The following is a 14,174-nucleotide window of genomic DNA, read 5'->3' on the forward strand; positions in this document are numbered from 1 at the left end:
ATTACAATTATACTTATATGATTATGATAATCTTTTATTTATAAATTTCCCTTTTTACAGTTTCCTAGTTACTCGAATAATTATCATTGTCATTCTGAAAATTATGAGATATTACAATTCATTAACTATTATATTCATTTACCCATACTTTTTTTCTTAAGTTTGATAGAAGTAATTATGTACAACAAAAAAAGTTGTCATCATGTAAATTAGACTAATGACAACACATACTGAATTTATCTTTTAATCACTGCAAAAAAAAAAAAAAAGACACAACATTCAAATACAATAATGTATCTGTTTAAAAACTTATTCAGAAAAATATTTTCATGTCATCTGATACTGACAAACTGAAAAAAAAAATGATGAGACAGATAAAGGACAGAGATGGGAGGCTATTTTACAATCAAGGGAGATTATTGACCATGTCTTCTCTCTCTCTCTCTCTCTCTCTGTTGGTTGCTACTATAAAATTCACATAAACATAATATGTCCATGCATTCAAGTATGACATACCACATACCAAGAAGCACATTATTTCCAACCGAAGAGAGGCAGAATTGAAAGAAGAGGTGTGTTCTGAGAGGCTTTTCAAAATGAACTGGGGGAATCCAAAACTCTGAGCCGCTGATGACAACTTCCATTCATGTCCTAAATTCATAACTACAGGCAATGTAAAAAAAAAAATATATATATATATATACCATTAAAATGACAAATAATGAAATGAAATAGCAGTGACACTAATAAAAAAAAACAACTTTTTTTTCTCAGAGGAGGGGTGAGGGGGGGGGGGCTGTTTAAAAAATAAATAAATAAAAAATTCCTATCCCGTTTTCGGCAAAACTTAAGGCCTTCACAATGGACAGGGAAACCAACTGAAGACACTCAACTAACACAGCTGGAGGAATCTGGTGAATAGTCCTTCAGTGCAGCCCACCAATGACTCCACACAGTTGTGGGTGGCAAAAGAAGAAGACCAAAAACAAAACAAAACAAAACAAAAAATGCTTTATCAAAATATGTCAAGAAGAGGTGAAGAAGTGGTTGAAAAAAATAGGAAAATATGTTTTGTGTATTCGCAAACATAAGGACTGATATATTTGTAACAAAGCTTACAGACAGAAAACAAATAAAAGATAAACACATCTAGAAAGTCACCTTAAGCATGTATAAGAAGTAAAAACATATTTTTTTTAAAGTTTTTGTCAATATCAGGAGTGAGCAAAAGAGAATAAAACAGGTTCATGTGTGACTGCTTACGTCATTATTGTGTCAGACAAGAACTTACAAGCCTATTTGAAAAAAAACATACATGCTTAAGCCAAAGCCATCAGGAAAAGACGATATAAACAAACAAACAAACAAAAAAATCATATTAAAAAAAGCATTCGAAACCACCCATACCCTTCCACCCCCCTTTCCCTTTGCCTCAAAATCACCAGTACACCTACATTATTACACTTAATCGCTATCATTTATACTGCATGAATGCACCAATGGAAAACAAACTGGTCGTGAAAAAAAAGAAAAAAAAGAGAGCATACTTAAAGTGTTTTCAAAAGTTTATTCAATGTTTTACACGTTTTCCCACACCTGAACATTTTTAGACTAATCTGGCTGCCATTTTTGAATGACATTGGCTAGAATTCCCAGTCGAAGTTGGATGGGTTTTTTTTATGCATATTGGTCTGCAACACAGTGGCTGCAGTGCTCTAGGAAAACGTAACTCTAAACGACACAGAATTGCTCGGAACACTTGAAAACGTGAATCAACCCTACAAGAAATACTGCTCCCTTTCTAAGACAACACGAAAGTGAATTTACTTCGAGTACAAACTATTTTTTTCTTTGGTTTTTACATTGACACTTTGCTCTCTCTCGCTCACTTTTGTCCATGGCTTGTTTTGTCTCCTTGGTTAAATTTCACATCATCTTATTCACAGTGATAACAATATAAACCTGTTATGACTTTCTTTGGTGTCTGTAGTTCTACTTCCATTAACTCATTTTAAGCACCCACCCCCACTTCTCACCCTGAAGTTAGGGGGCAGGGGGGGGGGGGGGGGGGGGGGGGTTTACTGGGTTCACTACCCTCTGAGTGTGCTTACCTCCCTTGTAGAGGACCCAGCACGAAACTTCGTTCTCTCAGTCTCTGGAGGGTTATAATTTGAATGTCATCGGATTTCAGTTTCCTGTACATTAGTTATTTCCTTTTGCATCACCCTGTCATTTTCATTCAGTGTACTACACTTGTGAAGGACCCAGCAAGAAACTTTGCTCTCCGGAGTATTATAACTTAAATGTCATCAGATTTCTCTAGATTAAACTTATTTTCTTTCCATATCTCCCTATCGTTTTCATTCAATGTATGTGACCTCGCAATACATTATTATCAAGAAGGAAATGACAAAGAATTGCCATACCATGAACCTTTGCAGGGAGAATTGTGTCCCTTTATTCTCTTGCTGCAACAGCCTTTATATTCTTTCTATTCCTTTTGTGCAAAAAAAGCTTTGTGCAAAAAGTATAAGTTCTTTTGACCCAGGACAGTCTTTCCAATAATGGTCAGTTCCTGTAACCAATGGTCAAGGAAATCTCTGACGTACGCTTCCCATAGTTGGGACAGCCACCATTTCTGATATGTAACACTGCTATCTCACCCAACAATGCCCATGAGCAGCAAGGAAGGACGTTTCTTTTAAACAACCTGTGAGTTAAACATTGTCATTAAATACAGGACGGTATGAAAGGGCAGACAAGCCTGAGGGAAAAAAAAACACCTGTCTGCCAGCACTTTATAAAGACAGATATCTATTCTGAGTTTTCCTTTTTTCCAGAATTTTCTGGTCACACTCAATAGCTTCTTGACTATGGAAATGATTCAAAACAATGATTGTTGAAAAACTTCTTTTCATCAACAATAGTAAACTCTAATCAACAGTCTTACCCTGCATAACCGCAGTTAAAGACACATACTTTCATGAGAAAAAGACAATTTTGTGGCGTCAGTAACACCTCACATACTAAGCTGATGCAACACACACACACACACACACACACTCAGCAGTTACGTACCTTCTTGCCCAAGTATTTCAAAGAGAATAACTATTCTGCAGATGATTTTTGGAAAGTTATTTCTGATGAGGTTCTCATGATCGAATTTTCACAGGCATTAGTTCATAGCCCTATTTCTACATTCCTTTAATGTACTTCAGAATTGCGCTAATGGTTTCTAATTATTGTTATCATTATTGAATTATTACTGTTTAATGTAATTGCATGTTAGTTATGCATTTTTGGGGTAGTTTTCTACTTTTCTGCTTTCCTCCCCCCCCCCCCTTTTTTTCTCTTTTCTTTTTTTTTTTTAATCGTCTGATATCACTGATAGTGAAAAGACGCTAAACTAAAGAACAAACACACACTCACACACACACGTACACATTCACACTGCAAATGCTGACACAGTTGTTTTTATCGGAGAAATAAAAGAAGCTGATAAGATTTTAATAACTTGAGATCACAATCACAAGCGAAACAGACTGCATATTAATATTTCAAACATCTGGTAATTGGATTTTGCACACATCTGTTCATACTATAAAAAAAAAAAAAAAAGAAATGAAAAAAAGAAAGTATTTGCTTTAAGTTGTTCAGTTCTTTTTAAGCTGATCATACCAGGTCAGAAGTGCTCCTCTGCAACAGGTTACCCAGTACTACCTGCCACACCTGGGGAGTAAACCCAGCAATAATATAACCGGGTCTGGAAAGGGGTGGGGTCTCCACCAGATTTGGCTTGCCCAAGACACACCACACGAACGAACAGCAAAATGATGGACTGACAACACTGTGGAATGGACTGGAAAAAAAAAAAAAAAAAAAAAAAAAATTTGCAGAGACCAGGACTTTGATACACAACCATCACAGGCGCAATAGCTGAATGGTTAAAGCATTGAACTTTCAATCTGAGGGTCCCGGGTTCAAAACTCGGTAACGGCGCCTGGTGGGTAAAGGGTGGAGAATTTCCCGATCTCCCAGGTCAACATATGTGCAGACCTGCCAGTGCCTGAACCCCCTTCGTGTGTATACTCCAGCAGAAGATCAAACACGCACATTAAAGATCCTGTAATCCATGTCCGCGTTCGGTGGGTTATGGAAACAGGAACATATCCAGCATATACACACCCAAAAAACGAGGTATGGCTGCCTACATGGCGGGGTAAAAACGGTCTTACACGTAAAAACCCACTCGTGCACATACGAATGAACGTGGGAGTTGCAGCCCACGAACGAAGAAGAAGAAGAAGAAGATACACAACTGACAGATCTGGAAGAAATTCCCTGTTCGGATTACTACTTTTCACTATATATACAGATATTTCCTGTTGGGATTAACGTTTTTCCCCGTATATATACAGAATATATTTCCTGTCAGGATGATTACTTCCCAGTGATTTAATGTTGTGCTTCTTGGCTTTTTGTCGCTCGCTCGTGCTTCATGCACTTGTAGATGGGAGGTAAACTACCTAAGGGAGGTCACTGACTGTAGCTACTTTCACTTTGATCTACTCTGGCACAGGAGTAATCTGCACAGGACAGGACTCAGACCCCTGCCACAGTTTGTACTGGTGGTAACTGGCAAAGCATGTGTATTCAAGTTCTGTTTATTGGCTTTGGGGCAGCTCTCCGTTTGGGGAATCGCTCTTCCATCGAAACACTTGGGATTCTTTATTGTTTTGTTGTTGTTGTTGTTGTTGTTGTTGTTTTGTGTGTGTGTGTGTGTGTGTGTGTGTGTGTGTGTGTGTGTGTGTGTGTGTGTGTGTGTGTGTGTGTGTGTGTGTGCTGTGTGTGTGTGTGTGTGTGTGCTGTGTGTGTGTGTGTGTGTGTGTGTGTTGTTCTGTGTGTGTGTGTATGTGTGTGTGTGTTGTGTTGTGTGTGTGTGTGTTGTTCTGTGTGTGTTGTTCTCTGTGTGTGTGTGTGTGTGTGTGTGCGTGTCTGTTGTTCTGTGTGTGTGTGTGTGTGTGTGTTGTTCTCTGTGTGTGTGTGTGTGTGTGTGTGTGTGTGTGTGTGTGTGTGTGTGTGTGTGTTGTTGTGTGTGTGTGTGTGTGTGCTGTGTGTGTGCTGTGTGTGTGCTGTGTGTGTGTGTGTGTCTGCTGTGTGTGTGTGTGTCTGCTGTGTGTGTGTGTGTGTGTGTGTGTGTGTGTGTGTGTGTGTGTGTGTGTGTGTGTGCGTGCGCGCGCATGCATGTGTGTGTCTGTGTGTGTGTGTGTGTGTGTGTGTCCTGTGTGTGGCGGGGTAGGGGAGATCCAGGAGATCCATCACCATGACTGCTTCTCTTCATTTCTGATCTGGTTCACACTGAACTTCTGTCACTTAAACAACTGACTCATTTTGAACAGTAAAAAAAATAAATAAATAAATAAATTTTAAAAAATCCTCCATAGACTTCCCCAACAGAGAAGAGAGATCAAGCAAACCAAAAAAAAACTCCAGTCAAGGCAGCTGGTTTCCAAACACTCCCCTTAAAGAGGTTTTCATACAATGTTTTTTTTTCAATTCACTCACCACCTTAACAGTGAAAAAAAACACACCAACATAAAAAATCACTCAAAGATTTTTTTTTTTAAAACACACACACACACAAACTATTTCACACGCTCAAACAATCAATTGCTTTGGATACGAGGAGAAAAGACAAGAGATGGGAAAATCAACCAGAAAAATTTGTGACCACTCAGGAAAGCAAACCGTGCATGTAAAAGGTGTGGTGCATTTTGAACATACCAGTCACTAACTCAACAGACATTATCAAGCCCGACGTGGAGTCTCCCACATTCAGCGGGAAGTCTGTCGAAATAAAACATTCCAACCGACAACAACAATCTCATTCCACGACAAAACGACGTGAATACTCTCGATGCCCAGCCGAGCGCAGGTTTCACAGACATGCATGCCGCATGCATGCACAACGCAGCATACACTGGAGACACAGAGAAGAGAGAGAGAGCGGAGGCGTCCGATACCCTGGCTGTGGTTTGTCTGCCTGTCTGTCTACCCATGCAGTAAGGCATGCACGGCTTAATTCTCTGAAATCAGACACAGACACAGCGCCTTCATCATGAGCGTCGATCGCATGCACTTTCCTGAAAAGGCAATCATGAACATCTGAACAGCATCATATTATCTACATGATTACACATGCTGTAAGCATGTTGTAGCATTGACATTGATCTAAAATGTGCATATAATTACGTTAAATAAGCATGTTGTAGCACTGACGCTGATCTACAGTATGTATATAATTACGTTAAATAAGCATGTTGTAGCACTGATGACGATCAAACACACATGCACAAAATCATCACCATCTATGTTACCAAGTCATGCGCTTTACTGAAGCATAATGTACTATTAGCATTGAGTGCCGTTGCGGCAACATGCAAAATGCACATTTCTAATTGTTTGGTTCACGTTTTTCTTGCTTTTGCAATTTACTTTCTTCACTGAAGATTCACAAGAAGTCATCAGGACCATAATCCAAAAAGCTTGAGAAAAAAACAGAAGCTATTTTTTCCAGACTCTGCCAATTTATGTAAGTTTACATATGTCTCAGTTGCATGTATATACATATAAGCATGCACACACGCACACGAACGTACACGCACACACACACACAAACATACCCCCCTCCCACCCCATACCCCCCACACACACACCCCCACCCCCACCCCAAACCCCCCAACACACACACACACATTCTTTTTCTCTCTGCTTATAGATACATATATATCTAAATCATCCAGAATGAAACAAAAAATCTTACAGGACATGATTAATAAATATTCGACATTCCACCATTTCTAAGAGCCCTAGAGTTCAACAAAGGAAATAAAACAAAAGACAACGGGAAATTAATAAACAGTTCCACCGATTCTAGCATTTAACTGCAGACTTAAAAATAAATATATAAATGAATAAATATATAAATAAATAGATGAATAAATAAATAAATAATACTGCAGGCATGTGGGGTAACTAGCATAGTGAAAGCACCACCCATGTCAGATAGTGAATGTGAAGTGAACAAATTTGTACGCTCATTAATTTTAATAATAATAATAATAATAATGGATACTTATATAACACACTATCCAGAAATCTGCTCTAGGTGCTTTACAAAAACGCTTTTGTTAACATAATACATCATAATACATACACACACCAAAATGTGACTACACACACACACACACACACACACACACACACACACACACAAAATGTGACTACACACACACACACACACGCTGCATACATACATTTTAACATACATGTGTATCTAACAGCTATCCTAACACATACGCACACATAGGCAGGCACAAACTTACATAAACACACGCACACGCACACGCACACACAATACACATTAATTTTCACTGAATAAAACTGCCTATTCTTGGGTAGGGAACTTCCCCTTCACTCACTGAAACAATACTGGGGTTTACAATTATAAAAAAATAAAACAAAAACAAAAAAACACCCAAAAACAACTATTGGTTGGTTCTGCGGTACAAACGTTACAGCTGAGCACAGATTAAGTTTGTCCCAGTTTTTGTTGTTGGTGGTGTTTTTGCTCTCCTCAATAAATCTCTGCCTTCCTGGCATACACACACACGCACACGCACACACACACACATACTCTGCAGCAGAGCTGGTTCTGGGTTTGTGCCTGGTTCTGTAACTCTGGCACCACAATTATTTCTCCCCCTCCACTAGACATTGAGTGTTGCTGATCTGGATGCTAGCCATTCAAATGCGATGATTATCTGTTGTCTCGTGTGCAGCATGCAGTAAGCACTTTGTGAAAAAAAAAAACACCAAAAAACCCATGTCCCAAAAAGGATTGTTCCTGTCAAAACTCTGTAGATAAATTCCAGTTTGATAAGAAAACAAACACACTAGCAGGCAGAAGAAAAAAAATCAAATGTGGTTGGCACTTTCAGTGTAGCCACCACTCGCTCTCTCTAGGGAGAGCAGCCCCAAATTTCACACAGTGAAGTGTGTTGTGATAAAAAGTATTACAATACAACACAAATACAATGCAACACAATGCATGCAATGCAATACAACACAACACAACACAATGCAACACAATGCAATGCAACACAACACAATGTAATACAAATACAACACAACACAACACAACACAATACAACACAACACAATACAATACAATACAACACAATACAATACAACACAATACAACACAATACAACACAATACAATACAACACAACACAATACAATACAATGTAACTGGTTCTGCCTGAGCATGCACAAGAGAAGTATAAAATAATAACACACTAAGGGAGGTCACTAACTGCAGCTATTTATAATTTCTCCCCCCCTGGGTAGAGCAGTACTTTGCCCAGTTCAGGAATCACATCCCTGCCAGTGTCTGAACCAGCAGGCTGTGGTATACTATGTGTAATCCAAACAATGATGACAGTAGCAGCAACAACAACAAGACATACAGACATTGACAGCTTGTTGACCAGTGTGTCCTTTTATTGTGCCTTTGTCCTACTTCCTGCAGAACTTTTGCGCATGGCAGCTGGTGGAGAGTTTTGTCTTCAGCTGGCTGATTCTATGATGCAGAATGAAATTATTGCTGAACTAAGATATTGTTGCTAATCGATGGGCATTTTGTGTTTTACCTTGTTTTGGTTTGTGTGTGTGTGTGTGCGTGTGTGTGTCTGTGTGTCTGTGTCTGTGTGTTTGTGTGTGTGTGTACTTTTAAGCGTGTCACTTTTACTCAAGTTTAAGCATCATCGTTTGTACACAAAACAACCACAAGATCAATGTTGTCCACAAACATCTGAAAGGACTTGGACGGAGCACATTTCTGGTAACTATGCCCACCGTTATGGAAAGTCATTCTTGGCTTAAACAAACTATTTACAAGTTTATGAATATAATGGACTGTGCAAGCAATGGAGATGTCATCTTCACTGAAATGCTGTAGTAGTTGTGTTGTTTTTTTCTTCTGGTCACCAAAGACACATTGTGTGATGTATACATGTAGCTAACGGTTAAGTATGTGCAATTAAATAGGTGATCCCCGAAAAAGAAAAGTAACACCCAATTCTGACCGGTCAACGTCAGGCAAGCCAGTGACTCTGACTGTGAAAGACAGGCTACAAGAAAGAAAAGGTATGTAGAAAAAGATATATATACTGTTTCTTACATTGTGTCAATGCTTTCCACCCAACCCCCGACCGGTGAAAGTGTACCTATCTTCCTACATACGCCCGAGCAGGAATCTTGATTAATCAGTTTTTCCACCTTCCCAGCATGCACAAAGTTAGGTAAGGGACGCAACTCATGACTTATAGTTCCATGCAACTTGACTGGCTAGAGTTTGAGCATAGTTTGAATGTTTTTGAGCGATTTTTTTTTTGTGTGTGTGGTTGTGTGTGCGAGTGTTTTGTGTGTTATCTGTGCATGTGCACAGTGATCATTGCCTAAAGGTAAGAATTCAGGATTCAGCAAGTATAAAAAAAAAAAGTAAGTTATCCATATATGACCAACACATTGATTTCAATCCTTAGAATAAATAATCTGATACCATTACTGCACTACATTATCTGCCCTAACAGCAGTCACCTCACTTTTTTACACTGCGCCATTCTGGAATCAAGAAACACAAAACACAACAAAAGAAGCAACTCTTTACATCAAAAGAACTTTACATCGTTATTCACTTGCTTCTCAGTCTAGCACCAGCAAAAGTTACACAGTGGATTCCTTCAGAACCATATCCTCAAAAGTGACATCGCTTTCATGACTACAACCAGAGTCACCAATGTCTTGGCCGTACTCACCTGAAGGTACCTTCGCTTCACCCCTCTCCCCCGTCGGGCAATCCCCGTTGGACGATGACGACAGTTTGGATGCTGCGGGTGACGACCGCAAATCCGAGACAGTTTGTTCGTTGGAGCCGACATCACAGTCTTTGCTAACAGTTCCACCCGCCGAGACAGAAGCAGACGCGGGTAGAGAACCCATCGGGGAGGCGGCCACACCCTGGTTCTCTCCCCTGACTATCCTCCCTACTTCTTCGGAGGAGGAGGAGGAGGAGGAGGGGTCTCTTTCGGCACACCCTGTGTGGCCTTCACCCTGACTAGATTTCATTCCAGACGGTGTCGTCCTCGCAGCAGACGACAGCAACGACGATGGCAATGACTGACTGTCCACCACGCCCTCCTCCCCCACCACAGACCTGTCTTCAGCGGACGAAGCCGCCGGAAGGGTCGTAGAACCGGATGAGTCCTGCTCCAGCCCTCCCTCCTCCCCTGTGGAGACGTCTCCGGCGCCGTCCAGACAGCCAGGGAGGGGCTTGGAGGGGGTGCCGTAGGGGGACTTGCCCTCGATGATGTCCGACAGGGTGCGGTCCAGGTTCTCCGAGTCTCGAACCTCCACGTCCCACTCCTCGTCCGAGTCGTGCGTGGTCAGGAAGCTGGCCGTCATCACGTCGCGGGGGGTCGGGGGGGCCGCCCCCGCCACTCGGGGTGTGGACATCTTCAGCTGTATCATCTGTGTGAACGGGGTGGGATGGGGTGGGGGAAATTTAGGGGGGTATGAAGGAATACAGGGTGTGTGATTAAAGTGTGTGTGTGTGGGTGTGTCTGTGTCTTGAATTATATTATCTGTAAGGTGTACATAAATACAGGGTGGGTGATAAATGTTAGTTGTGTTCTGTGTGTGTGTGTGTGTGTGCTGTGTAGTGTGAGTGAGTGTGTGTGTGTGTATGTGTGTGTGTGAGTAGTGTGCTGTGTTGTGTTGTGTGTGCACATAGAATGTGTGTGTGGGTGTGTGTATCTATGAGTGTGTGTGAATGTGTGAGTGTGTATGAGTGTGTGCGTGTGTATAAGTGTATCTATGAGTGAGTGAGTGAGTGTATACATGGTTGTGTGCGTGTGTGCGTGCGTGTGCGTGCGTGTGTGCGTGCGTGCATGTGTGTGTGTGTGTGCATAAGTGCGTGCGTGCGTGTGTGTGTGCATATGTGTGTTTGAGCATGCGTACGTGCGTGCATGCGTGCGCATGCATGTGTGTGTGTGTGTGTGTTCTTGTTGTGCCTTCCCTCCCTGGGGGGGAGAGCAGCCTAAATTCTACACAGAGAAATCTTTGTGACAAAAGAGTTCTACAATACAACACAATACAATACACAATACAACAAAACACAACACAATATGATGATAATAACAATAATAATAGCAATAACAACAACAACAATAATAATAATAATGGATGCTTATACAGCACTCTGTTCAGAAAACTGCTCTAGGTGCTTTACAATACACAAAATATCATACATAACCCACTACATCAACGTTGCACAAACACAAACAAAAATGTACCTATGCACACACAATACACAATCCATACATACATGGCAAAGTGTATGTTTAAAAAATATATTTAAATATAACCCCCCCCCTCCCCTCCCCCTTGCACTCCCCCCCACCCCCCTCCCCCTGACACCCACCCACCCACCCACACACAATGCACGAACTGACCTCGTCCTGCAGGTCATACAACTGTGTCTCCAGGTCCTCTTTGTCCGTCTTGTCCTGCAGCTGACCCGCCGTCAACAGCACCTCCCTCTGAAATACACCCCCAGGTATAATTCTTAATATCAATACCACTTCACAATTACTGGCTGTTGTAATGCAACGGGTTCATTTAACTCTCTCTCTCTCTCTCTCTCTCTCTCTCTCTCTCTCACACACACACACACCCTCTTTCTTGGACATTTTATGGTAAGTTTCTCGATACAGTCCTTTTTATCTTTTCTTTTTTTCTTTCTTTTTTTTTTGTATTTGTATTTGTATTTGTATTTCTTTTTATCACAGCATATTTCTCTGTGTGAAATTCGGGCTGCTCTCCCCAGGGAGAGCGTGTCGCTACACTACAGCGCCACCCAATTTTTTTGTATTTTTTCCTGCGTGCAGTTTTATTTGTTTTTCCTATCGAAGTGGATTCAGAATTTTGCCAGGAACAACACTTTTGTTGCCGTGGGTTCTTTTACGTGCGCTAAGTGCATGCTGCACACGGGACCTTGGTTTATCATCTCATCCGAATGACTAGCATCCAGACCACCACTCAAGGTCTAGTGGAGGGGGAGAAAATATCGGCGGCTGAGCCGTGATTCGAACCAGCACGCTCAGATTCTCTCTCGCTTCCTAGGCGGACGCATTACCTCTAGGCCATCACTCCACTAATATACCCCCTCCTTTTTGCAGAAAGTGTCTGCTGTAAGTTATAACCCAACTTCATTTTGTTTTGCTTTTATTTCTCCACGCTGTCATTCCTGATCTTCCCACAGACAATGCACTTTCTCACCTGAATGTCAGTGTCTGTGATTCTACCTGTATTTTCTCTCAACTGAATACCAGTTTCAGCAGTTCAGTGCGCAGTTTCTCAACCAAATGTCAATTTCAGCCATTCTGTGTGCATTTTCTCATCTGAATGTCAATTTCAGCCGTTCTGTGTGCATTTTCTCATCTGAATGTCAATTTCAGTGATTCGATGTGCATTTTCTTACCTGAGTGTCAATTTCAGCAATTCTGTGGACATTTTCTCACCTGAATGTCAATTTCAGCCAACCTGAATGTCAATTTCAGCCATTCTGTGTGCATTTTCTTATCTGAATGTCAATTTCAGCCGTTCTGTGTGCATTTTCTCATCTGAATGTCAATTTCAGCCAACCTGAATGTCAATTTCAGCCATTCTGTGGACATTTTCTCACGTGAGTGTTAATTTCAGCCAACCTGAATGTCAATTTCAGCCATTCTGTGGACATTTTCTCACCTGAATGTTAATTTCAGCCAACCTGAATGTCAATTTCAGCCATTCTGTGGACATTTTCTCACCTGAATGTCAATTTCAGCCAACCTGAATGTCAATTTCAGCCATTCTGTGGACATTTTCTCACCTGAATGTCAATTTCAGCCAACCTGAATGTCAATTTCAGCCATTCTGTGGACATTTTCTCACCTGAATGTCAATTTCAGCCAACCTGAATGTCAATTTCAGCCATTCTGTGGACATTTTCTCACCTGAATGTCAAATTCAGCCAACCTGAATGTCAATTTCAGCCATTCTGTGGACATTTTCTCACCTGAATGTCAAATTCAGCCAACCTGAATGTCAATTCCAGCCATTCTGTGGACATTTTCTCATCTGAATGTCAATTTCAGCGATTCAATGTACATTTTTTCACATTTTCTCACCTGAATGTCAATTTCAGCAATCCTATGTCGCAGTTCAGCGATCACCTGCACGCTCTCCGCCTCTTTGATTCTGCCCATCATCGCCTCCTCCTTGCGCTGCAATCAGATAGCACACACCTGTCTGTCTGTCTGTCTGCCTGTCTGTACATACGTACAACAGTCATTCGTGTCGGACTGTGACCACCAGAGCAGCAACGGCAACTGCTGTCCTCACTATCTGAACAAGAATTCGAACTGAATAAGAGAGTGTCTTGCCCAAGTCAGACTATGTTCACACTAAACCCAGCCAGTCGCTACCAGCAGCTGAGAAATGTGCGCACCTCATTTTGTGCTCTTCCCGCCAGGTACGCTGTCGTTTAGCGTTCCGTCTCCAGCCAGCTTTTTTGGTGTGTCTCCTGTAGAAAGACGAGACAGATGGCTGGTCCAAGGGAAGGAACTCTTCAATGATACTAGAAGCATGAATCCCTTTAGTAGTAGTTGTTTCTTCTGTCAGGAGAATACGGTACTGTTTCTAGCTGACAGCAACTGGCTCTGTGTGTGTGTGTGTTGTTGTTGTCTTCAGTTTAACGTCTGTCCACTTACACGACCATCAGAACAGCAGAGGAGCCAACTGCTGTCCCGACTATCTGGGCTTGAACTTGATTACAGTGGAGAGTGTCTTGCCCAAGTTACATCCCCACTCTCTCGGCCAAGAGGGTTTTTGAACGGTCCTCTTTGGGGTGGTTCCCAAAGGCCAGCTAGCCCCCCCCCAAAGGCTGCAGCACTAAGAGCCAGTGCAATCTTGCCTCCTAGTTTGAGAGTCATAGTCTTTATCAAATAGACTAAGCTGTACATGACTTCCCATTGCAATGGAGAAACCATTGATCATACAGCTCTCACTCTG

The 14,174-nt window shown here is 41.5% G+C and overlaps 1 protein-coding gene across 2 annotated transcripts in view; it reads right to left on the reverse strand.

Annotated features, from left to right (window-relative positions):
* Positions 1-5,241: 5,241 nt before the first annotated feature.
* LOC143276184 (EVI5-like protein) overlaps positions 5,242-14,174 on the reverse strand; it is a 91,500-nt gene continuing 82,567 nt past the window's right edge. Inside the window, exons 19-22 of one of the 2 annotated variants that reach the window (XM_076580619.1) lie at positions 13,292-13,387; positions 11,576-11,662; positions 9,881-10,592; positions 5,242-6,086 (exon numbers count right to left, since the gene is read on the reverse strand). In XM_076580619.1, the coding sequence (XP_076436734.1) occupies positions 6,079-6,086; positions 9,881-10,592; positions 11,576-11,662; positions 13,292-13,387 (903 nt within the window). In that variant the 3' untranslated portion in view covers positions 5,242-6,078. Of the gene's footprint in view, positions 6,087-9,246; positions 10,593-11,575; positions 11,663-13,291; positions 13,388-14,174 lie in introns of those variants that run through there. The other variant, XM_076580618.1, reaches the window with a different exon arrangement.

This window comes from Babylonia areolata, chromosome 31 (genome assembly GCF_041734735.1).
Source record: "Babylonia areolata isolate BAREFJ2019XMU chromosome 31, ASM4173473v1, whole genome shotgun sequence".
NCBI classification, from domain to species: domain Eukaryota; kingdom Metazoa; phylum Mollusca; class Gastropoda; order Neogastropoda; family Buccinidae; genus Babylonia; species Babylonia areolata.